A 26,077-nucleotide genomic window follows, 5' to 3' on the forward strand; every position below is an offset into this window, starting at 1 on the left:
ATATCACACACACACATCGGAAATTCACTATGCAAACGACTTTTAAAGCCCAGATATTGCCTTGTAAAGTATGCACCACCCACCACAGAAATAAAAAAAAAAAAAAAAAAAAAAACGAAGGAGGGAGCGGAGGTAAGAACAGTCAGTCACTCTGCACATGGAGAGGGTAAAGCTGAAGGAGAGGGTAAAGCTGAAGGAGAGGGTAAAGCTGAAGGAGAGGGTAAAGCTGAAGGAGAGGGTAAAGCTGAAGGAGAGGGTAAAGCTGAAGGAGAGGGTAAAGCTGAAGGAGAGGGTAAAGCTGAAGGAGGGGCCCAGGAGGCTCCACCCACTATGGGGCGGGTGGTGGAGACAAGACCAGTCTCCCTGCACAAGGAGAGAGCAGAGCTGTGGGAGGAAGGCTCCACCCACTGCAGGAGGGAGTGGAGACAAGATCAGTCCCTGTGCACAAGGAAGAGAGCAGAGCTGTGGGAGGGGCTCAGCAGGCTCCACCCACCACAGAAAACTAAAGGAGGGGGGTGGAGACTAGACAAGTCTGCCTGCACAAAGAGAGAGAGCAGCAGTGAGCGGTCTTTATTACAGGAAGTCTCGCACCGGATTACTGCACAGATCTGGAAGGAGTTTCTAGAAGTCACATGAAAGATGGATTATCCCGGAGTTTAGATTTAATTACCGACGCATTTCTTCAGGTGGATGAAGGTTGAAATAAAAAAATGGAATGGAAATGTTACATTGTTTCAGCACAGTATTCAGGCATTATTGTGTATTACAGTCCCTGACCCGGATCCAGCATGCAGATCTGTTCACCTGCAGCGGGAGACGACTCCAAGCCCTGCCGGTGCAGACAGCCAGGGCGATTAGCATTTTTTGGGGTCATCAGTGATGGTACCCACCCTGCGTCCTTTAATCCCACTGAAGTGCATTGAACACAGAACCATGGAGAAGGATCCGAGGATCTCCTCCTTCTGGGATGGAGCCTCCGCTTGTCGCTCAGGAATCAATATCAGCCTGCTGCGCCTTAACCCCTTCAGCCCCGAGCCGCCTCCGGAGCCCCACGTGGGAAACGCCTCTCCCAGCCTTCCTTATTTCTACCCATAATAGGGAGAAAAATCCCACAAAACAGGCAAATCGTCAAAAATAGGCTGAGGGCGGGCGTGTCCGACCCACATGGGGGGGAACAGCGGATCCTGAAGAGAAGGAATTCTACTATTATTAAACAGCAGGTCCGTTAACCCCGTCCTCACTGCCAATCACGTCTTGCCCTGGCATCTCATACACACTGGATGTTTTTTAGGCCAGCGTAAAGAGTGCAGCGTTTGCAAACGCCAGGGGGTGCCACAAGTGGGGCGTTTAACTGGCCATAGAAATGAATGGCAGAACCCCCAACCCACATAAATGCCAACATGTCTATGCGTCGGCATTGACCTGCACATGCGTATGATGTATAATGCCGAATGCTGCAGCCATGTCTAGCATAGCCCCAAGGGAGGACGAGAAGCCACGTTGCCACGAGAGCAATTGGCACACCAATGCGCCGTTTCCAAAAAAAAAAAAAAAAAAGCGACATCCCATTGGCTAACTATCCCCCCCCCCCCCCCCAGCCTGGCACCACTTCCGCAATAATCGCCTAGAATGGGGTCCATTGCCCCGCCCCTTACAGCAGCTTTCCATTACACACCACATGTCCCAGGAGGCTGCGGGACCATTTACAAAATGCTCATGCATGCGCAGTGGGAGGCTAGCTGTGGTTCCTCGGGATGCCACATCCAGCTCCTCTAACCAAGATGGAGGCACTGGCAGCCCGCAGCAATAAGAACAAGACCTGTAAGTGTTTCTGATCTGCAGCAGAGAAACATCAGTTCCCGCCTCCGGCCAGACAGGGCTATGCTGTGTGGCAGAGCTGTGTAAATATTGGGACTAGATGGACAAAATACAAAGCCTTTTATGTATTTGTGTATGTAGCAATTTGCCTGGGAGTTCACCATTAAATTACTAATTTCTGATAAAGGGAGAGCGTTGTTGGTCCCGAAACGCGTCAGTTATGTGATTGCATGATGAACAGCACTTACAGTTCTTGCACGCAATGCTATATATTTGGGTAAAAATGTTGCTGCCGACTTTGTTAATGAATTCCCAGAATGCTGGAAAGATGTTGTGGATAGTTCACAGGTGGGCTAACTGGGCCTCTGCCTGGGGCTGCTCCAGTTAAAAGGGCACCCCGAGAATGGCAGTAGATTTCCGGGACCTGCGATGCGTTTTCCTGCAGAGGAGTTCGGTGACGGAGAGTTCCGGAGCTCATGAATGAATGAGTCGTGATTTCACAGAACATTCCTGAGAGTCCCGTCATCCGGAGTTCCCCTGAACTCAATACTTCCCCGGCACTGAGTCACCTACAAGGTTAACCCCATCACTGCCCATCAACGGCCTTCGGTTCTAGGCTGTACCACGCGGGCCATATCGTCCAATCCGTGACCTCCCCCGGCCGCATCATCCAATACGTGACCCCCCCTTGCAAAAAAAATAAAAAATCACTGTCTGCGCTCCCACTACACTATGTGGCAGAACAGCTTCCAGAAATATGAATAGTCTGCGGTATAGAACAGATTTATTCCACGTTCAGTATGCCACCTGTGTGCCAACAGAGGAAATTTAGGGGGATTTGGGGGAAATTGTGCTAGGAGGGTGAAATTTGCAGTGTGCGGGGGGGGGGGGGGGGAGATGATGTGTACTAGGAGGGGAAATTTGGGGGGAAGGCGGGGTGCCAATAGTGGTAATTTAAGGGGATTTGTGGGTGGGGAGGGGGGGGGGGGAGAAGATTTGTGCTAGGAAGGGGGAATTTGGCGACATTTGGAATGGGAGGGGTGACATTCAGAAGGGGAGGGGGGAGAATATGTGTACCAGGAGGGGAAATTTGGTGGGGGGTGGGGTGCTAAGAGTTGTGCTTGGAGAGGGGGGGGGGATTTGGAAGAAATTTCTGCTGGGAGGATGTAATTTGAAGTGGGGGGGGGATGTGTACTAAGAGGAGAAATTTGGGGGAGGACGGGGTGCCAATAGTGGTAATTTAAGGGGATTTGGGGGAAATTTTTGCTGGGAGGGTGAAATTTGAAGTGGGGGGGGGGTGTGTATTAGTAGGGAAATTTGGGGGGAGGGTGGGGTGCCAAAAGATAATTTAGGGGGATTTGGACTAGGAGGGGAGGTTTGGGGGAAATTTGGAGGAATCCTTCCCCTGAGCTCACAGAACTGCGCCCCATCAATGACTCCTCCCCTATCCTCCTGATCTCACAGAACCGCACCCCCCCCCCCATCAATGACTCCTCCCCCATCCTCCTGATCTCACAGAACCGCACCCCCCCCCCCATCAATGACTCCTCCCCCCATCCTTCCTCTCAGCTCACAGAACCGCAAGATCCAGGGAAGAACAATCTTTTTTGTATTTATTTTTATGTGGCTGTTCAAAAAGGAGGAGGCGGAGCCAACAAATTAGTTTTTTTCTTTCGTTTTTTTTTTTTTACAAAATGCAGCAAATCTCAAAACGAAAAAGCGTGGCGCATTAACCGCAATATACGTCGAGGTGAACTCATCAGTACAGATAATAGTCCGCGCAATTCTGTTTATTCATTTAAAGTATAATTTTAGTGGAGAACGAGCGAGCCGAAATCAGTTGGCAACACTTTCCGCTTTGCAAATTCACCCCTCCCCCCCTGAGAGGACCGCGCCACCATTTCTGCCCTTCACGCTTAATGTGAACAAGGCGGCCTCATAACATGGCGGGTCAGGGAGGCACGTCGGAGCGCGTGCTGCCAGCTGCAGATAACGCCAGGGGGTGGAGGGGAGGTGGGGTGAGCTGGTGACCAGCAAGAACAGCGACGCAACCCCCCCCCCCCCCCCCCCTCATAAAAAGCAAAACCAAAAAAAAAAAAAAAACACAAAAAAAAAAAAAACATACCACACCGGTACCATAAACAGTTTCCTGTTATATGATATAATTTATCATCTCTTCTGGAAGTTGCAATAAATACATTTGTATCAAAATCAAAAAGATACAAATTGTTTTTGCACAACGGTAGTAATGAATTACTGCTTGTGTGAGAGAAACCACCACACTGATGCTTTATGTACTTCCAGAGTTGCTCCAAATCTGCATCAAACGCTAGAACTGCACTTAAAGCGCATCCAAATCACAAGCGAGTTCTTGTTTCAGATACAGTAGGGCTGGGTTAGAACCCCCCCCCCCCTTCCCCCACCCGCTCTATTTGTTCCGATGACCACGTTAACCAAAACAGACGGGACACCTAAACAGTTATCGTTGTCACTGGAACAAGAAGAGAGGGTAAATCTTCCATTTGGGACATTCTAGTGACAAACGGATTGGGTGGACACCTTTGTGTCGAGGGCAATGCGTTAAAAGCGCATAACGCACAAAAATGCATCATGACGCATGTCAAACGCATGTCGCTGTGCCCTATGAAGAGCGTTGATATCCAATGCAAGGCGTTCCAACACATGTTGAAAACACGCAAACACGTGCTGAAATGCATTTTGATACAAATAGAAAAAAAGGTGCATTAGGGTAAAATAATATTTTTTTTCCTTTATTTTATCCTGAAGCTCCTCCCCCCCTTTTATCCGCCTTCCTTTCCTTTTATTTCCTTATAATAAAAGGAAAAAAAAAATGAAAAAGAAAAAAAGGGGAAGATGGATGTAAAAATCACCAGAATTTTCCATTGCGTGTGAGAGATTTCCACTCACTTCCTGCGTTGTCAGCAGAACAGGAAGTGGATCTAAAAACTCCTTAAAAAAAGACAGTAAAAAAAAAAAAAAAAAATAGACAACATTTAAACCCTTCCCAACAACTAAAAGTAACGTTGTAACAATATAGAACTCTTTAAAAACAAACCATAAAGAGATAACGCCCGTCGCCTGGCTGTTCCTTAGCCTACAGACTTCAGTACATTCTGTGTCACTGGCTGTGTAGATAGAAAGTCCGATAAACGTCATTCCAGGTCAGAAACTGCAAGTATTGCAGTCAGCCTGAGAGCCAGGCAGTCGGCATTCTCAGGTGAGATTGGCCACGAAGCTTATGTTGTGTTTGGAGGCAGGACTGGTTCCCCACATCATTTCAGAAGCGTTGTGGATGCGTTTCAGCATGCGCGTTTTTAAAAGTGTTTTTGGCATGTTCCGGAACGTTTTTGACGTGTTTCCAGATGCTTTTTTCCCCCTTTTTTATTTTCATTGGACTGGGGTCTTTTTAAAGCATTTTTGATGCGTTTAAGAGCATTCCAATGCACAAAAAAAAAAAAAAAAAAAAAAAAAAAAAAAAAAAAAAGCATGTTCTATTTTTAGAACTGGAAGCCATCTTTTTGCATGTGACAGGGCAAGCAGCCTGCAGTGGGTGTGTTTGAGAGAGGCTGGGAAGAAAGGAGGAAAGAGAGGAGGAAAGCTTGAGAGCGCAAGAAAGCGTAAGAGCAAGAAAGCAAGGGGGGAAAAAAAAAAATGTAAAAAAAAAAAAAAAAATGAAGGAAGGAGGGGGGAAGGAAGGAGGGAAGGGAAGGAGGGAAGGAAGGAGGGGAAGGAAGGAAGGAGGGAAGGGAAGGAGGGGGAAGGAAGGAAGGGAAGGAGGGGGAAGGAGGGAAGGGAAGGAGGGGGAAGGAGGGAAGGGAAGGAGGGGGAAGGAGGGAAGGAAGGAGGGAGAGAGGGAGGGAAGGAAGGAGGGAAGGAAGAAGGGAGGGAAGGAAGAAGGGAAGGAAGGGAAGGAAGGAGGGAGAGAGGAGGGGAGGGAAGGAAGGAAGGGAGGGAAGGAAGGAGGGAGGGAAGGAAGGAGGGAGGGAAGGAAGGAGGGAGGGAAGAAAGGAGGGAGGGAAGAAAGGAGGGAGGGAAGAAAGGAGGGAGGGAAGAAAGGAGGGAGGGAAGAAAGGAGGGAGGGAAGAAAGGAGGGAGGGAAGAAAGGAGGGAGGGAAGAAAGGAGGGAGGGAAGAAAGGAAGGAAGGGAGGGAAGGGAGGGAAGGGAAGGAAGGAAGGAAGGAAGGGAAGAAAGGAAGGAAGGAAGGGAAGAAAGGAGGGAGGGAAGGAAGAAAGGAGGGAAGGAAGAAAGGAGGGAAGGAAGAAAGGAGGGAGGGAAGGAGGAAGGAAGGGAAGGAAGGGAAGGAAGGGAAGGAAGGAGGGAGGGAGGGAAGGAAGGAAGGAGGGAGGGAAGGAAGAAAGGAGGGAAGGAAGAAAGGAGGGAAGGAAGAAAGGAGGGAAGGAAGAAAGGAGGGAAGAGAAAGGAGGGAAGGAAGAAAGGAGGGAAGGAAGAAAGGAGGGAGGAAGGAGGAAGGAAGGGAAGGAAGGGAAGGAAGGGAAGGAAGGAGGGAGGGAGGGAAGGAAGGAAGGAGGGAAGGAAGGAGGGAGGGAAGGAAGAAAGGAGGGAAGGAAGAAAGGAGGGAAGGAAGAAAGGAGGGAAGGAAGAAAGGAGGGAAGGAAGAAAGGAGGGAAGGAAGAAAGGAGGGAAGGAAGAAAGGAGGGAGGGAAGGAGGAAGGAAGGGAAGGAAGGGAAGGAAGGGAAGGAAGGAGGGAGGGAGGGAAGGAAGGAAGGAGGGAGGGAAGGAAGAAAGGAGGGAAGGAAGAAAGGAGGGAAGGAAGAAAGGAGGGAAGGAAGAAAGGAGGGAAGGAAGAAAGGAGGGAAGGAAGAAAGGAGGGAAGGAAGAAAGGAGGGAAGGAAGAAAGGAGGGAAGGAAGAAAGGAGGGAAGGAAGAAAGGAGGGAAGGGAGGGAGGGAAGGGAGGGAAGGAAGGAAGGAAGGAAGGAAGGAAGGAAGGAAGGAAGGAAGGAAGGGAGGGAAGGAGGGAGGGAAGGAGGGAGGGAAGGAGGGAGGGAAGGAGGGAAGGAATGAAGGAAGGAGAAAAAAATAAATAAAATAAAAAATGTAAAATTATTTGAATTCTGAAACCTTCACACCTAAAAAACTTAGAATTCTGGACAAAGCAGCTCAGGAACTTGAACTTTCTCCCCAAACCCGTCAGGCGCAGAAGAATCCGGCCCGTCTTCATTTTTCTCACTGCAATCATTCAAGCAAAAAAGAAAAAAGAAAACAAAAACAAAAACAAAAACAAAAAAATCAAAGCATTGTCTTCACGGAATGGAATAATCACCTGAAGATAAACAGGAGATGGAAGCAGCGGGCTCCCCGCACCTGCACACAATCCTGGCAGACGCCTTTAAAGTGCATTTCCAACTCGCCCGCCATTTGTTATGAGGTCACACCCCCAGCGCACACAGAACAAGGAAAACCTCTCTGATCTTCAGGGTGTTTCTTGTAGCAGATTTATAAATCACACTCTGCAAATGTATAGACAAAGATTCCAGTGTGTGGTCAGAGGGGAGGATGGAGTGTCACAAATGTATCATCCAAGCCTTGGGATCCTTGTTAGGGCTGTGCGCACAATTGGTTTACAACTGATAATAAGAGCAGACGGCACAGGCAGGGTTAAATAAGTGAAGATTTTTTTTTTTTTGTGATAAATCAAGTGAAGAGGAATTAGACCCCCTGTCAGGTTTTTTGTCCCCATTAGGAGATTCGCCCTATTTGTCCTGTTTACGGTCATCACTGAAAATTAAAGGAAATCCCAAAGTTTGGGTTGTCCCCAGAACAAGACTAGAGGGGGGGGGGGGGAAATCCTCCAATGGGGACACTAGTTCTGGGAATTCCATCAATTGGAGGGGATTCCCTCTCACTTCCTGTTGTGGCTACGGGACAGGAAGTGGGAGTTAAATCCCTGGACAGGGGTTGTAAGTAGATGTGTGCGATTTGTTTAGTTACGAATAAAAATTAGGACAAAATTAGTTATTCAGACGTATCCAAAATGTTATGAATCACAATAGCAACAGCATTTCAGGAAAGAACCCAAAATCAATAAAAAAAAATAAAAAAAATAAACACTGAATTAGCCAAAATAGAAAAAAGAATTAAAATTAAAAAATTACATTTGAGATCGAATTGGAAACATTATTGCAGTAAATATAGTAAAAAGGTATAAAAATTAAATACATAATGATTTCTACATAGGCTGCTTTATAGAATAAAAAAAAATTATATACTAAAAAAGGAGGAGAAAAAAAATAAAAATAAATAAAGGAAGAGGGAAAAAAAAAAAAAAAAAAAAAAGAAGAAGAAGAAGAAGGAGGAGGAAAAGAAAAGGAGAAGAGAAGAGAAGAGGAGGAGGAAGAGGAAGAAAAGAAAGGAGGAGAGAAGAGGAGGAAGAAAAGAAAGGAGGAGGAAAAGAAAGGAGGGGAGAAGAGGGAGAGGAAAATAGAGAGGAGATAAGGAGAGGAGAGAAGAGAAGAAGAGAGAGGAGATCAGAATAGAAAACAATGAATGAACACAGAATAGAACATAGAAAATAAAATAAAAGACGAAAAATACAAAAAAAAAACGTAAAATAAAAGAATAAAATAGAATAGAAAAGAGCAAAATAGAATGAATTTAAATATACAAAATTCTAAAAAAGAATCAAGAGCCAATTGGGAGCTATGCCTAGAGAGATAATTGTATCCATCTGTTGCTTTTCCTTTCACTGTCCAATCACAGACTGGGGGAGGGACAAGACCTGCAAATATTAAATAACTGCAGCAGAGAAAAGTGATGTCCCTTCTCCTGCCAGATAAGGTTGTGCTGTGCAGCAAAGCCGTGTAAAACTCAAGACTGGATGAACAGAAACTACAAATCCTATGACAGGTACAGGCTTCATTCATCTCATACATTGGCCAATAAAAGTCAGAACTCCACCTTGAGTTCCCTCGGCTGAGGACCAATGAAGGACCCCCCCCCCCCCCCGATATATGGTTACTTTGTCTCATGTGTCGTACACCCAGCATCATACATGTCGCAGGATTAGCGCTGAGGTCATTCCAGGCGTCTTGTGTTGCAATTTAAAGCCATCGATTGCAAGTCGGGCGCTGTGTCCAGTTTCATTCATGACTCATTTGTTAATTAAAGAGAATGAGTATTGACATTGTGTGTGGAGTCGCAGAATAGAACGCTGAGCCGCCCGCTCAATAAGAGCAATGTGAACATCCAGAGCGGCCAATCAGAAATCATTACCAGAGAAACGTATTGTCTCTCCTCGGGGAGCGCACAGCTCCAGCTATTATGGGAACATTTCTACATAAATTTTTCCCCCCCCTTTTTTTGATTAGGAAAGGAAAGGTTTAGCACCTCTGTCGGGTTTTTATTGCAGTGTCCGCTAAGGAGAAGAATCCTCTTTAGGAGGATAAGTTAAAGCGGAGGTCCACCCTTAAATGGACCTTCCGCTCATCGGAATCCTCCCCCCCCTCCGGCGCCACAATTGGCACCTTTCAGGGGGGAGGGGGGTGCAGTTACCTGGATAATCCAGGTAACTGCACCCACTTCCGGGATAGCCCTCTGCGGAAAGGGGCGTAGATTACGCCCCTATCCACAAGTGCCCGCCCCCTTCCGCAAGTGCCCCGCTGCCTGCTGGGAAACACACAGATCCCAGAGGCAGCGGGGACCGTCCTTATTGCGCAGCGCAACTCGCGCATGCGCAGTAGGGAACCGGGAAATGAAGCCGAAAGGCTCCATTTCCTGATTCCCATACCCAAGATGGCGGTGGCAGCACCCGAGTGACGATCTACAGATCGGCTTCGGGTGCCGACATCGCGGGCGCGCTGGACAGGTAAGTGTCACTATTTTAAAAGTCAGCAGCTGCAGTATTTGTAGCTGCTGGCTTTTAAAAAAAAAAAAAAAAATAAAAAAAAAAAAAAAAAAAACGCGGACCCCCGTTTTAAGGGGTTACAGGGGTGGTAACTGTGACCCAACCGCATGCTCCAGGGGGCCTGCATGGGATACGATACGATCCCTCCATATAGGCCCCCACCCTGGATCTTCTCCTGCTCTCCCTCCCGCAGACATTCAGCGACTGCAGGAGGAAAATGGAGGGCGATCAGTTCCTCCACATGTTGCTCCCGCCGCCTACCTATCCCTGTCCTGCTGCCCCCCGGGGCCCTGTGTACTCCCTGCAGCACTGCTGGGTTTCCCCCTCCCATCCTCCTGCTGGCTGCTGCAGGGGGTGTGTCAGGATGGAGAGCAGAATGAATGAATTACTGACTGGTTTGTTTTATTCCTAGCTGAGGCATAGTAAACCACTTCCTATGCTTCAGTTTTATAAATGAATGGGAAGCCTCTGTACAGAGTTATTCCTGCTCATTCATTCTGTGCAGCTGAAGCAACAGAGAAAGACTGATTAATCTGTCCTCAGCTCCTTACTCTGTCTCAAAACTGAGACATCACTGTTTAAAACCCTATTTTATCAAAGCCCCTCAATAGGGGTCTTAAAAAAAAAAATATATATATATATATAATATTAGTATTATTAATAATAATACTAATAATAAAATAATATAAAATAATAATAATATTATTAAAAAATTAAAATAAACTACCAAACACCAGTGGCGGAACTACCAGGGTCACCCTTGCGACTGTGCCCAGGGAACCCCCAAGACGGCCTGCAGCGGGATCATAATAAAAGGGTCCCACGATGGGAGTAAAAAAGGGCCCTGGGATGAGTGTGATGGGCCCATTCATGTTTTTTTGCACTGGGCCCCTAAAGGCTCTAGTTACACCTCTGATCCTCTCCATTGGTTTTGATGCCCATCATCACAAAATAAAAATAAATAAAAAAAAAGTGAAAAATTTTACATTGGAGGGGACAATCTTCCCATGGGGACACCGGTTTCAGTGACCAATGTCTGAGGTTCGAATCAGACATTTGAACCCTCCACGCATCTGCACTAAAACTGTATGGAGCCCCAGCAGTGAGCTGTGTTTTCGGAAGGGAGTTGGGGACATATTTTTTTTCACGCATTTCTCACACATAGGTTTTTCTGCCAATGAATGGGCTGCCCTAAAAAACAAACGCATGGAAAATGCACGATAAGTGTGAAACCAAGCCTAAAGCTGGCCGTACATGGGTCAGTTTTTTCCCCATGGAAAAAAAACTGACCCATGTCAGCCACATGGATTAAAATGAAATTGATCCCTGTTTGGCTGGTTTAAGAGGGGAGAGATTTTCCTTCACTTCCAGGTCCATCTACAGAACGAGAAATGAGAGGAAATCTCCTCAAAGGGGCACAAGAAAACTCCCAAATATTTCCATTATTCTAATACTCTATTTTGTACTATATAGTTGTGTTTTATTTTTACAGATGCTGCAAGATCTCTAAGATCAAAAATTGTTGCCAACTTTTATTAGAAAAATTTGTAGCATTATTCATAGTAATAATATTATTCATCCTTACTCCCCTGAAAAGTGAAAACGAATGCAGCCATCACATCTACAGTCTGATGAGCTAAAAAAACCGATGACATTTGCATTCTTGGGTTTAGATTTCAAGTCTGAATTCTCATCCTAAAATTGTTCTAGTTTACGGGCCCACCAGGCGATACAGCCAATTTCAGGTTAACACCCCCAAACCCAGTGCATAACGACAACGGAAGCCCCCCAAAATCCCATCTTCACAGGTTTTCTTGAAGACAAGAGCGCGCTCAGATGACAGCGGGAAGGAAGCCATGGCCTGCAGGCCTTCCTCCAGCACATAGTAAAGACGTCATCTTCCTCTCCACAAAAAGGTTCCCTGTGATGGCTTCTCTATGTTGTGCAGAGCCGGGTCCCTCATTCTCCAATCTATCAACACTGGGTCTCCTCCAGCCTGGTCCTCCCCCAGTCATAAATCAATTTTGTCCAATAAAACAGTCTGACATGCTGAAATATCGGCTAAACAACCACTCAATCTGTTTATGCAAATGGAATAAATCTATCTGTCCTTTCTAAATATTGATTAGAGGCCTTAATTTACAGCAGAATAAATACGGGGATGGCAAGTAAAGTTGGGAAAGAGAGAAAGAGAAGGGGAGAGAGGAGAGAAAGAGGTGATGTGTAAGAGCGCAAGGGAGCGAAGAGAGACGGAAGGAGAGAGAGGAGAGAGAGCAGGTGTAAAAAGAACAAGAACGCAAGAGGAAAAAACACAAAAAAAAAAAAAAAAAAAAAAAAAGGAGCGAAACGTGCAAGAGAGCCCGAGCCCAAAGAGAGCCCGAGCCCAAAGAGAGCCCAAAGAGAGCCCGAGCCCAAAGAGAGCCCAAAGAGAGCCCGAGCCCAAAGAGAGCCCAAAGAGAGCCCGAGCCCAAAGAGAGCCCAAAGAGAGCCCGAGCCCAAAGAGAGCCCAAAGAGAGCCCGAGCCCAAAGAGAGCCCAAAGAGAGCCCGAGCCCAAAGAGAGCCCGAGCCCAAAGAGAGCCCGAGCCCAAAGAGAGCCCAAAGAGAGCCCGAGCCCAAAGAGAGCCCAAAGAGAGCCCGAGCCCAAAGAGAGCCCAAAGAGAGCCCGAGCCCAAAGAGAGCCCAAAGAGAGCCCAAAGAGAGCCCAAAGAGAGCCCAAAGACAGCCCGAGCGCAAAAAGAGCCCAAAGACAGCCCGAGCGCAAAAAGAGCCCAGAGAGCCCGAGCCCAAAGAGAGCCCAAAGAGAGCCCGAGCCCAAAGAGAGCCCAAAGAGAGCCCGAGCCCAAAGAGAGCCCAAAGAGAGCCCGAGCCCAAAGAGAGCCCGAGCCCAAAGAGAGCCCAAAGAGAGCCCGAGCCCAAAGAGAGCCCGAGCCCAAAGAGAGCCCGAACCCAAAGAGAGCCCGAGCCCAAAGAGAGCCCGAGCCCAAAGAGAGCCCGAGCCCAAAGAGAGCCCGAGCCCAAAGAGAGCCCGAGCCCAAAGAGAGCCCGAGCCCAAAGAGAGCCCGAGCCCAAAGAGAGCCCGAGCCCAAAGAGAGCCCGAGCCCAAAGAGAGCCCGAGCCCAAAGAGAGCCCGAGCCCAAAGAGAGCCCAAAGAGAGCCCGAGCCCAAAGAGAGCCCAAAGAGAGCCCAAAGAGAGCCCAAAGAGAGCCCAAAGAGAGCCCAAAGACAGCCCGAGCGCAAAAAGAGCCCAAAGAGAGCCCGAGCCCAAAGAGAGCCCGAGCCCAAAGAGAGCCCAAAGAGAGCCCGAGCCCAAAGAGAGCCCAAAGAGAGCCCGAGCCCAAAGAGAGCCCAAAGAGAGCCCGAGCCCAAAGAGAGCCCAAAGAGAGCCCGAGCCCTAAGAGAGCCCAAAGAGAGCCCGAGCCCAAAGAGAGCCCGAGCCCAAAGAGAGCCCGAGCCCAAAGAGAGCCCAAAGAGAGCCCGAGCCCAAAGAGAGCCCAAAGAGAGCCCAAAGAGAGCCCGAGCCCAAAGAGAGCCCAAAGAGAGCCCAAAGAGAGCCCGAGCCCAAAGAGAGCCCGAGCCCAAAGAGAGCCCGAGCCCAAAGAGAGCCCGAGCCCAAAGAGAGCCCAAAGAGAGCCCAAAGAGAGCCCGAGCCCAAAGAGAGCCCAAAGAGAGCCCGAGCCCAAAGAGAGCCCAAAGAGAGCCCAAAGAGAGCCCGAGCCCAAAGAGAGCCCAAAGAGAGCCCAAAGAGAGCCCGAGCCCAAAGAGAGCCCAAAGAGAGCCCGAGCCCAAAGAGAGCCCAAAGAGAGCCCGAGCCCAAAGAGAGCCCAAAGAGAGCCCGAGCCCAAAGAGAGCCCAAAGAGAGCCCGAGCCCAAAGAGAGCCCAAAGAGAGCCCGAGCCCAAAGAGAGCCCAAAGAGAGCCCGAGCCCAAGAGAGCCCAAAGAGAGCCCGAGCCCAAAGAGAGCCCGAGCCCAAAGAGAGCCCGAGCCCAAAGAGAGCCCGAGCCCAAAGAGAGCCCGAGCCCAAAGAGAGCCCGAGCCCATTTGGATTTGCACAGAGCAGCCCGAATCCTATTCTCGGGTGCCCCATCTGTGCTCTGGGCCCCTTGCTCCTGTTGCGTGCCCCCATACTAAGCATCTTGCTATGGGGGCATCCGAGATGAGTCACAGCTCCCTGTGTCCAGGCACGGAGCCCCGAACCCAGCCTCTCTCTCACCTGATTGGCTGAAAGCAGGAGCCAAATGGCACCGCTGCTGTGTCTCACCCAATCGGGAAGGAAAATCTGGGATGGCTGAGACACTCGTGGGCATCACTGGACAGAGAGGGACCTCAGGTAAGTATTAGGGGGGCTGCTGCACACAGAAGGCTTTTTATCTTAATGCATAGAATGCACCTTCTGCCTTTACAACCCCTTTAATTCTCCAACTACCCAGTAGCTCTCCAGCATTTTTCAGCATCAAATCATTGTGGGAGCAAACAAAAATCTCAAGACTTTGATGTGAACCCTACATGATAAATATCCATGCTTTTAACAAATACTATCCTCCCAGCTTCCCTTTGTAGACATCTATAAAATATATAATATATGGAACTCTCAGGGTGCTGAATGGTTCTACGCCATGTGCTGACTGCCTGCTATTTAATAGCAAGCTCTGTGCAGACTTCTTGGATGGACCCAATTACAGGAGGGGGGGGTTGGGAAATTACAGCATTGGAAAATTAGTAGCTGCTGAATTGGGGGGGGGGGGGTGCACTGGAGACTCCATCTGTAGCCAGGCTATTGGTTGCCAGTTTTGTAGCCATGGAAAAAAATAAGTAGGATATATATGTTTGCATTCTAGGAATAGTCATAACACCATCATGGCTGATCAGCAATTTTGGGTTGGGGGGATAAATTGACAATGTATTAAATATAAAGTTATATTAATTATATTGTATATTAAATATTACATAGTATTAATATTAAATATAATTTATAATATTACATTGTATTTTATTAAATATAATGTATATTAAATATTACATAGTATATTAAATATAATGTATAATATTACATTGTATTAATATAACAATATTAGATGTAACATTTAATACTATAATGTAATATTGTATTGAATAATAATAATAATAATAATAATAATAAAACATTGTATTATTAAATAATACAATGTATTAATTATAGGACAATTCTACATTGTAACGTTTTACACAAAGCTGAAGTTCTCCCATAAAAAGGTAAAAGCAGCAAGAAAAAAAAAAACAACACACCATTAAACTCGGAGAGGAAACTCATCCTGTATATAGGATTCTCTTCACCTGCCAAGAGAGCCTTGTGGTCAGGGAAGAGGCTGCATGCGCTATATAAAAACTAGAAAAACCAACATCCAAATTAATGGAGCTCCATGGCGTCCAATCCTAACAATAGCCGGCAGCTGTCCGGAGCGCGGGTTGTCACTGCGGAGTACAGACAGAAAACTGCTCAGCAAGGGCATCAAGTTTACCATTTTATTTATAAAGATTAAAAAAAAAAAAAAAAAAATTATTGTAAGACTGCTATGTACACGAAAGCGAAGGTGGTCCCGAGAAACGAACCCGCTGCCCCAACAAAGACCGCGCCTGCGCCCTTCCATGGAGAAAGTCAATTTGCGCTGAAATTTTTTTTTTTTCAGAAAAAAAAACAGAATTGCTACACATTAATTACATTTTTTTTAAATTAATTATTCCTTTAAAACTGTAGGTTCTACAAGTAAGCAAAAAAAAAAAAAAAATTAAAATGTCGCCTCCTGACCACTGCAGGTATACTCAGGGACTTCTGTATACCGTGTACCAGCAGGGCTCCCTTCCTCTACATCCCATGTACTGTGTGCATGTGAACGGCTCACTGTAGCTAGCTTTACATCAATGCTTTTAGTACATTTGCTGAAGTTCAAAAACTCACCACAATCCATTTCCCATCCATGCAGCTTCCTGCAATGCATTTTTTGGAAAGGTGCAGGTTTTTATGTTTTTATTTTTATTTTTTACTGCAGGATGGTGCGTTTTAGACTGTGGTAGATTAAGAGTAGACATGCCGTTAGTTTTATTCCGAACTAAAATTCATACAAATTTTTCGTTATTCGGATGTATCCGAATTTCCAGATTACAATAGTAAAGAAACCAAACTAAATATAAATTTTGGACGAAAATTTTAATTCCAAAGTCGAATTTTCAAAAGAGAAGATTAGAAAATAAAAAGGAATAGAATATAATATAAAAAAAAGAACAGAACAGAAGAAAAAAAAAAAAAAAGAAGAAAGATAGAATAGAAAATAAAATTAAGTAAATAACAGAATAAAAATAAAGAATAAAATAGAAAAAAAAAATAGAACGTACCCATCGTCTGAAATTTTGATTTGAAAACAGAATAGAAAGACTATAAGCATTTTAGGAAATTCTAATTTCAAAAAGGAACAGAAAAGTATAGAAAGAACACTTCCAATTTCCAAAACTCAAATTTTGAATAGAAAACATTTTGAATGGAATTAGATTCTAATGGAAATTGAAAAATTCAAATTCGAACATGAAATGAATTCCAAAAATGAATTAAACAAATTTAGCTTAACAAATTTATGTAAATAACATATCAAAACTTTATTTTTTTCCGCTCTGCACATGTCTAATTGAGAGAGAGAGAAGTTCAGGATGTAAAAAAAAAATTAAAATAAAATAAAAAAGAACAAGCAATCACATTCACCTAGATGGCTGCAGCACCAATCCCAGATTCAGGGGATCCCCCACCACCTCCAAGGCTGAGAATAGAGCGATCAAAGACTGACGATTGCTCAGTTCTCAGGTTGGCTCTGAGAAGAGAGCCGTGGTCATCAGTCAGCAGCTCTCTGCTCTGTCCCTCCAGTGCTCACTGGAGTGCCAGGCTGTGGAGGGGGCGGGAGAAGCTCAGGCTCTTGGTGGTGCACCGAGAGGCTGAGCCAGCTGCCAGTCCAAGCATCTGGTTGGATCCTGACTGCAAAGCCGGGATCATTTCAAAGCCTGGACCAGTGAGTGACATCAGCCAACAGCTTTAGCTGAAAATGGGTCACAGGAGTGCAGAACGAGGAGAAATATGGCCAAAATAAGCTTCCCCCGTACTTCTTTAATACTCAAGACAAGTGCAAGACTGCGAGAGACTCTCAATGCAACCAACTGGGATAGAGGGGGGGGGGGGGGGTTGTGAGAAAACACATTACTTTGTTTGCTTCATTCTCAGCAACATTTTCAGCTTTATCTTAACAAAACGTACGTAATACGAGGACCTCCAACCAATCCATCCAATCAGGCGAGGCCCTTGCACCACATAGCTGTTGGTAGATCCAAAGAGGATTGTACCACATGTGGCCGACCAGGACTCAAGGGCAAGACTATCACAGGGTGTTACTACATCAGCTTCCATGAGTCGCCGGGCCATGGCCAGCTTCCTGTGATATGCTCAGGGCGCCACTGTTACCGCTCTCCCGGATACAAGTGTCCTGTGCTGGCGATTTTTCGCGGCACGCTTTAATCCGGCACTAATTGTAATCCCATTAAAAGCATGGAGTAGCTCATTAGTATTCACAGTTCATCAAGCTAGCGGTAATAAGTGTCACTGCGCTATTCAAAAAAAGCGTAAAAAAGTGAGTTGCAATAAACAAGATATAGGTTGAGACCCACCAATTTTTTAAATATTAAAAAAAAAAAAAAAAAAAATTTTTTATAATATATATAATTTTTTTTATTATACTTTTTAAAGTTGTATTTATATCTAATATTTTATTTATATATACATCCAACTTAAAAAAAAAATAAAAAAAAAAAAAGGAGAAAAAAAAAATATATATTGTAATTATGTTTGGCCATGGTCTTTGTTGCCCTTGGCTGTCCTCGGTTACCCGTTCCTCGCAAAGAATGGGGTGTCACCATCCCCTGTAATGTATACTTTAAAGGGTGGGAAAGAAATAAAAAAAAAAAAAAAAAAAGGGAGGAGTTCTTAGAATTGGGAGTTAAGTAAAGACTTGGGTAAAAACTAATTTTAGACGCAGATTTCTTTTCTGGGTTCAGATGCGCAGGAAGTTTACAACAAGTTCAAAGACTGTTTAAAATTTACCATAGAAAAAATAGTTGACAGAAAAGAAACTTTTTTTCCTACACATAGCCGACTTCCCTTCCCAGAATCCCTCAGGACAGTGGGAGGCAACCTCTCCTAATCCCACTTTAGCCTAAAATGGCTTTTAGCGAGGTGCAGTTTGTGTCGCATTAAATAGAAATCCAAAGCGTCTCAAGTTCCATACCAGGATGGAGAAATTTTAGAAGGCGGCAAAAATTAGCAGCTCTGCATTAATAAAAGCATTTTTTTTTTTTTTTTTTTTTTTTTTTTTAATACACGCAAGGAATTGAGTAGCTTGACATGGATTTTGTACAGCAGAGCACAGACTGAAAAAGGAAGAAGCAGCACAAGCATCTATGCAGCAGCACTATGATAAATTACCAAGCGATAGCTTTCTATATATATCACCCACCCTTCAAACTTGTGAAAACTTCTATTTACTGTACAAATCTGAAATCCTCACTTGGGGCTCATTTACATTTTTTGGCAGCCCTGATGCTGTTCTGAGAAGCGGTTTGCCTTTCAGAAGCCAGTTGACGGGTGGATGGGAGGTAGACATGTGCAGAATGAAAATAAATATTTTGATTCGTTATTTACATAAAATTTCATTAAAATTTGTTTAATTTGCTTTGTTTTCTGATTTTTTTTTTTTTAAACGGAATCCATTCGAAATCAAACTTATGCTAGTCGAAATTCGAATTTTGGAAGCTCTATTCTTTCTACTCCATTTTATTCTCTTCTATTCTGTTTTCTTTTCTATGATACTCTATTTTTTGAATTTCAGAACATGGTTATATTGTTCTATTCCATTCTATTATTTTATCTTCTAACCCAGTGATGGTGAACCTCGGCACCCCAGATGTTTTGGAACTACATTTCCCATGATGCTCCACTACACCGCAGAGTGCCAGAGCATCATGGGAAACGTAGTTCCGAAACATGTGGGTGCCAAAGTTCACCATCACTGTTCTATACCATAGAAATTATGATTCCAAAACGATTCGAATTTTATCCAAAATTTTGTTTAGTCATTTCGGATTTATTCAAAATTCGTTACTATTGTTAAAAAATTTGTCTCCATTTAGCGTGAAACAAACTGCACCGGTCTACTGGGAGGCCACATGTTAGCTGAAACCCTGAAAAAAAATAAAAAATACACGTTTGTGGTGCGGCCCCATTATATTGATTGGGTCATATTCAGCGGACGAAACATGACAGGCAGTATAATTTTTTGCTGTTCCATATATACACCCCCTCTGGCTGACATGTTTTGTTAGGGGTAAAGACATGGCTCAACCAGCTATTTTCACCACCCCCCGGCTGAGTGTGTGTGAAGGTACCCTTATGGGGGCAAATCAATACCCACAATTGTTCTAGTATGTCTTTCCCGATGTTGTAAAACTCTGTGCAAACTGTTGGCGCTACATAAATCCAGATTATTATTAATACGTGAATGAGACTAAAAATGAACATAATTGAATAAGAGAAAAAGAAGAGCTACAGATATGCCCCTTATAATATCAGTCTTCTGATACTCCTTTCACTGTCCAATCACAGGCTGGACAATTGCAGTAGAGAAAATCAAAACAAGGCTGCGCTGTGTGGCAGAGCTGTGCAAATCTCAGGACTGGATGGAGCGAAATATAAAAATTCCATTTGCAGGTAAAACGTTTTTCATCTGCTTGGAGTTCAGCCTTAAGTCCATATTTGAGAAGGTCAAACATTTAGGATATATTTTAAGTTTATTAAAGACTAAAGTTAAACACACATCATCCATCCAGCCAACAGCCAAATCCCAGATAAGGCCGATGGAAGATGGAAGTTAAATATTAAAAAGTAACCAAATAAAAATGCTTGTTTAGAGGTAGTTGATTTAAAAAAAATAAAAAGTAAAATATAAAAAGTGTGTTAGGACGCAGCGCACTTTTGAGTTTTCAGGATAAATATATACAAGTCATAAACCATTCCTGGGAATTGCAGTTATAGAGCGACTCGTCCGAGCCCCACAATCAGGACAGGTGAGTAGATGGGGGCGCAGTTCGCCAATATCAGGCAGATAGCATAATTTATAATGTATTTTGCATCTTCTGTCAGTTTACTTTAGCCACTTCTGGTCTTATTTAATAATAAAAAGGTTGTAAAGAGCCAAGATTGGACGCACCAATTGTTGTACCAGTTTAGAGCACTTAAGGCAGTGAGCCAGGATTGGTCACTAATGGCCAACACAAAAAAGGAGCCCAACTGGCCATCTCAGATTTCCTTGCATACAAAACATTGCAGGAATATACCAATAGTACCAGTAGTACAATCAAGACCAAAAGGGAGCCGGGGCCAAAGCAGCAGCAGCAGCACCAAAAGGAGCCGGGGCCAAAGCAGCAGCAGCAGCACCAAAAGGAGCCGGGGCCAAAGCAGCAGCAGCAGCACCAAAAGGAGCCGGGGCCAAAGCAGCAGCAGCAGCACCAAAAGGAGCCGGGGCCAAAGCAGCAGCAGCAGCACCAAAAGGAGCCGGGGCCAAAGCAGCAGCAGCAGCACCAAAAGGAGCCGGGGCCAAAGCAGCAGCAGCAGCACCAAAAGGAGCCGGGGCCAAAGCAGCAGCAGCAGCACCAAAAGGAGCCGGGGCCAAAGCAGCAGCAGCTTACAAGCATCTGTTTGCTCTCCTCTTCTATCCATAACAAGTCAAATGACACCATGTGGAAAGCGGCTCAATTTGTCTGGAGTGAAGCAAGCATCGCGTCCTTTCACAGTACAATATATAAATATAGAAATGATAATTTTCTTCTTGTTTTGAAATGCATTTTTTTCCAATCCATTCATAATGCAACATCAGGGAAAAACAATCCGAACCAAGATTTTCAAAGGAACAGATGTGTCAACGTACCAAACTGCATGATATGCAATTTTTGGACCATTTACCACGGGCCTGCCGAAAGTAGAACTGAAAACTTATCTCTTTTTTTATTTGTAGAGAAGGAATGGACTATTGTAGAGTGGTCAACAGAACAGGAATAGGAGGGAAATCTTCCAATGGGGACCAAAGATCCACCATTGTGGAGAGATTTCCACTTACTTCCTGTTGTGGCAATAAGAAAGGAAGTGAAGGAAAATCTCCCCAATTGAACACAGATGATATACAAAAAAAAAAAAAAAAAAAAAAATTATGGGGGGTTCAAAATATCACACGTAAAAATAGTACAAGTTTTGCCTTCATTTCTATTTTAATGCAGGAAAAAAAAAAAAAAAGAAAAAAAATACATCAAAATGTTGCATGTCCTATACCATACTAACCTTGTAGGAAACCTACTTAAAATGCATTTAAGTGGTAGAATTTGGGTAAAGAATATCCAAAACAAATTCTTTTCAAACAAATAAAACAGACCGGGGACAGATAAAAAAATCTAGCTCCTCTTGGGGACATTTCCATTGACATCCTGTCCTGAAGACACAACAGGAAATAAGAAGGAATCTGTCCAAAGTGACAGAAAAACCACATCAATTAGGTGTCACCCTGGGAGAATTTCCCTTCAACTTCAGTTCTGATATCAACAGGACACTAGACGTTCTAGACCAGCCATGGCCAACCTGGGCTCTATGAAACTCTAGGGTTCCTTCAGGAGGTAGCCAGGGGTTCCTTGATGTATGGCTTGCTGACCAAGCATCTGAAGGTGATTAATTCCAGGTCCTACACCACTCGGAAAAGTCAACAGCATGATGCCAATGATCTTTAACTTTCTATAAGGCGCATTATTCCCACTGACCCAATGAATTGCGTTTGGTTGACCTCCACTTGAAGGTGCATTCTTCCCTTTTGTCCCCATTGGACTTAAGTGGGCCAACACCTTAAAATGCTTTCTTCCCATTGACCCCCAATGAACTGGCTATAATGCACCATTGTAAAGGTACTTCCTTTACCTCCACCAACCACCAATGAACTGGGTTTGGTTAACCCAATATAAGTTACTTCCTTTCCTTCCACTGACCTCCAATGGACTGGATTTGGTTGACCACAATTCTAAAAGGCTTTCTTCCCTCTGACCACCAATGGACTAGGTTTAGTTTACCTCAAAATTTTGGGTTCCCAAAATCTGAAAATAATGTCAAGGGTTCCTCTGGGGTCAGAAGGTTGGAGAAAGGCTGGTCTTGACAGCAAAAACCCTTTACTTTTGGATTGTTTAGAACCTTCTGGCTGGACTTTGGACAGCCTCTCTATAAACCAATTTCTCCATTAATGTACATGGTGGATCGCATTCAGATAATTACATATATAAAAAAAAAAAATTATTGCTAACCAAATATAAACCGCTCACTCTTCTCTACCTGTCCATATGCAAGTCAACCAGTGACCCATAAACAAGGACCTCCACACCCAACGGTGCTCCACATCACAACATGAGCAGATAAAGTTAAATTTTGCGTTGTACTGCCAGCCTTAAATAGCCAATACTCCACAAGACCATCCAGAGTAAGCGGTCAGGTAGCAAACAGGCGACGTCACTGGGACACGGGTGACGTCACTGGGACACAGATATATCTTATTAATGCTGAAAGATGTAACTTACCAGTATGGGTCGCCATGGGGAGGGGAGAGGAGAAGTACTTGGTGGCTTGAAAGTGTCCTGGGTGCTGCACCGCACTGTGGCCTGCAGGCGGGTTCATCCGGCCAGCTCCACGGTGGCTCAGGTGAGGAGGGGGAACAAATTCCCGGCCGTCCATACCGGGAGGGAGAGTAGGATAGGGCGGTACTATTCAGTGGGAGGTCCCGGGGGCGGTGCCGGGCTCCGCTTGAAGCTCCGGTATCATTCTCTAGAAAGAAACGAGAACATGAAACATTTAGTAACATTTTTGGGCAGTTAAAAAGGGCTCAAGTAGTAAGAAAAGCATAATAATATGATATATACACACACACACACACACATATACACACTAGACATGGGCGCTGACAAAAAAAATTTGTTTCGTTCGAAAAAAAAAAAAATCTTATTTTTCGAATTTTTGTTAGATTCGTAAAACGCTCTGTTAAATAACGAGAGTTCGTCATGATGAATTTATCATTATGGAGGGGCGCCCACCATCCCTGTGCTGTGCTGACTTGCTCTGATTGGTGAACAAAACACCAGTCACGTTTGTTATTTTGGATCCGAAATTAGTTAACGAAATTTCGTATGAATAGAAGTTCCCATAGGGTTCCCACCATCCTTGTGCTGTGCTGACTTCCTGGGGTTTTAACTTTTAGATTCATTAACTTTGCATAACAATTACGAATTTTCGTTATGATTCATTTATCATGATGAGGGGTTCCCACCATCCCTGTGCCGACTTCATCGTTTTTAACTTTTAGGTTCATTAACTTGTCATTAAATACGAATTTTCATTATGAATTTGGATCCCAAATTTGTAAAAAACGAAATTTCGGAAATCGTATTTTCTGAAATTCGTATGAATTTTCGTTTTGCACGAAACTAAATCGCACATGTCTAATTTACACACACACACACACACACACACACACACACAATTTCTTTATTTTTAGCAGAAAAAAAAAAATATTTATTTTTTTGGGTGAAATATCAGTGGTAAACAAGGGGGAAAAAAATAATTAAAAATAGTCAAATAAAAAAAAAAAAAACCCACACACAACACCTACTGACACCAACCTCTGCTCTACCGACAGAATGATAGATCGATATCATGTCTTTGTTTTTTGGGGTGCACACCAAAAATGCAATTGGCTGTGCACACCTATGTATTAGTTATTAATCTTTTTCATAACATTCATTGATGAAGATTCAAGAGCTGAAAACAAACTTGGCATGAACATGTACAATGTAACATCAATATAACCCTACAGGGGTCTCCAATGGCCCTCCAGTTGTGCAGAAACTACAATTCCCATCATGCCTAGTCAGGTCTGTGAACATCAGAGCTTTGCAATGCTTGATGGGACATGTAGTTAGGCAGCAGCTGGAGGGCCATAGCTTGGAGAGCAAGCACATTATACATACGGGGACCCCCACAAGCCATGTGCTTTGCAGCAAGTCCTACACTCCAAGAATGCAGCCAGTGAAGGCTTGGGTGATTCACCAATCTGTATAGACATCGGTGACTCACTGAGCAGGACAGTCAGGATAGGAAATATTGCGCTAAAACAAAAACCGCCCACTGCAGGGAGTTCCTGAGATTTGCATTGCAGCTCGGTGAAAGCTTCCGATAATAATAATTAGCCAATCACAGGCAGGAAATGAAGTTCCTGGGGAGTTCTGTACACAGTCCATAGAACACTTTCAAAAGTTTGCAAAGATGCAATATTTAAAATTATTTTGTATCGAAATCTATATCCAACTTCCGAAACAGAGGAATTTAATTCCAGGACAAGCAAAAATTCTGTAAATCCATCAGTCATGTGACTTCTAGAATCTTCTCCCAGATCTGTGCAGTAATCCAGTGTGAGACTTCCTGTAATAAAGACCACCCACTCCTTGTGCAGGAGGACTGGTCTTGTCTCCGCCCCCTCCTGCAAGTATTCTGCGATAGGTCCCTCCCACAGCTCTGCTCTCTCCCCTTGTGCAGGGTGACTGGTCTGTCCTCCAACCCCTCCTGCAAATATTCTGTGGTGGGTGGAGCCTGATGGTCCCTCCCACAGCTCAGCACTCTCTCCTTGTGCAAGGTGACTGGTCTTGTCTCCACCTCCTCTTGTAGTTTTCTGTAGTGGGTGGAGCCTACTGGGCCCCTCCCACAGCTCTGCCTTTTTGTGCAGGGTGACTGGTCTGGTCTCCCCTCCTATAGTAGGTGGAGCCTACTGGGCCCCTCCCACAGCTCTGCCTTTTTGTGCAGGGTGACTGGTCTGCTCTCCCCTCCTATAGTAGGCGGAGCCTGCTGGGCCCTTCCCAGAGGTCTGCTCTCCTTGTGCAGGAAGACTGGTCTTGTTTCCGCCCCCTCCTGTAGGTTTTTGCAGTGGGTGGAGCCTGCTGGGCCCCTCCCACATCTCTGCACAGGCTATGTACAGCACAGTGATAGTAGCCCAGCACACATGCACATATACGAATAATTAGAATCTGTGAAATTCCAACAGAACCAATCAACGTCAGAGTTCAAATCAAGGAGGAATAAGCAGCGATCAAATGTAGAGGGTCAGTCTTTATTTAATCAGCCTGTTTCTTATGATCAATCAGTACAAGGAGCAAAGGTGACCCAGCCAATGTGTGGTAAATCTTGGGTGAATCTGCCAATCCACACTTTTATAAATAGACGCCATAGACTAATGACCGGCTGACTGCGCCGCCCCCCCCCCCCCCCCCACCCCCCTTCCATACATCACAGACCAATATCTGCTGTGCTGGACCCCCTCCCTGTCCTTTGTCATAATACGATCCCTCAGGAGGAATGAAGACCCACCAATTGGCTTCCAGCTATTGCCTCCCGTCGTGCCAACCATAAAACCCAACCACCAATGGGAATGCGTGCCACGCAGCAGTGCATGCCATGGCCTCCTGTCCCCGGCAGGGACACAGGCCTTGGGAACTGGGTTATTTTTGTGCAAAATAAATCACTTATTTTTAGAGGAGACACTCTATAGCATGTGTGCTAAACACTTCATAGTCCTCCTATGTCCAGATGAGTTACGGGCCCCTGCTGAACTTATGTAACAAATGTTCTCTGTGCCGCCCCCCCCCAAAGCATCCTCAGACTGCACACTGCCCGCCTGAATATTAATACCACCTTCCAGCACATTCTTAATACAGCAAGCTAAAACCTAGAATGCTTTTGGGCTTTAGAACTCAAGAGAACCATAAAAAGGGACTACTGTGTCCTAAAACTGCATGCTTACTCTTGTACCTAAAAAGAAGGAACATCTATATATTTTTGTTTTTAAATTGGCAAATTTATATAATTATTTTCTGAATAAAATGTGCATGTATAAAAAATATATAAATATATATATATATATATATATATATATATATATATATATATATATATATATTTTTTTTTTTTTTTACTATATCTTAAAGTTTAATATAAAAAATTAATATATAATTTTTTATTTATACACACACACACACACACACCTTAGACTGTAAGCTCTAACAAGCTGTATTAATGTGTAGTGTATTGTATTTGTACATCCCTGCCCTTCATAGTTACCAACCATCACCATGCAGTAGAAGTGGACATATGGGCCTAAATAGATTTGTATATACAACACATGAGATAGTAAAAGGAGGTGTTGCCAGGTGTTAACCCTTTCCTATAGAAAACTAAAGCTTAT

At 44.5% G+C, this 26,077-nt stretch overlaps 1 protein-coding gene across 1 annotated transcript in view; it reads right to left on the minus strand.

Moving 5' to 3' along the window:
• The window catches only part of BAHCC1 (BAH domain and coiled-coil containing 1), a gene marked incomplete in the record, with an annotated part of 167,156 nt that overhangs the window by 123,541 nt on the left and 17,538 nt on the right, over positions 1-26,077 (minus strand). The window contains 1 exon segment of the mRNA XM_077458706.1: positions 22,371-22,614. Within this exon segment, the coding sequence (XP_077314832.1) occupies positions 22,371-22,524 (154 nt within the window).

The sequence above is a fragment of the Lithobates pipiens genome, unplaced genomic scaffold (genome assembly GCF_037356315.1).
Source record: "Lithobates pipiens isolate NorthernLeopardFrog02 unplaced genomic scaffold, aLitPip1_a1.2 Scaffold_28, whole genome shotgun sequence".
Taxonomy (NCBI): Eukaryota; Metazoa; Chordata; class Amphibia; order Anura; family Ranidae; genus Lithobates; species Lithobates pipiens.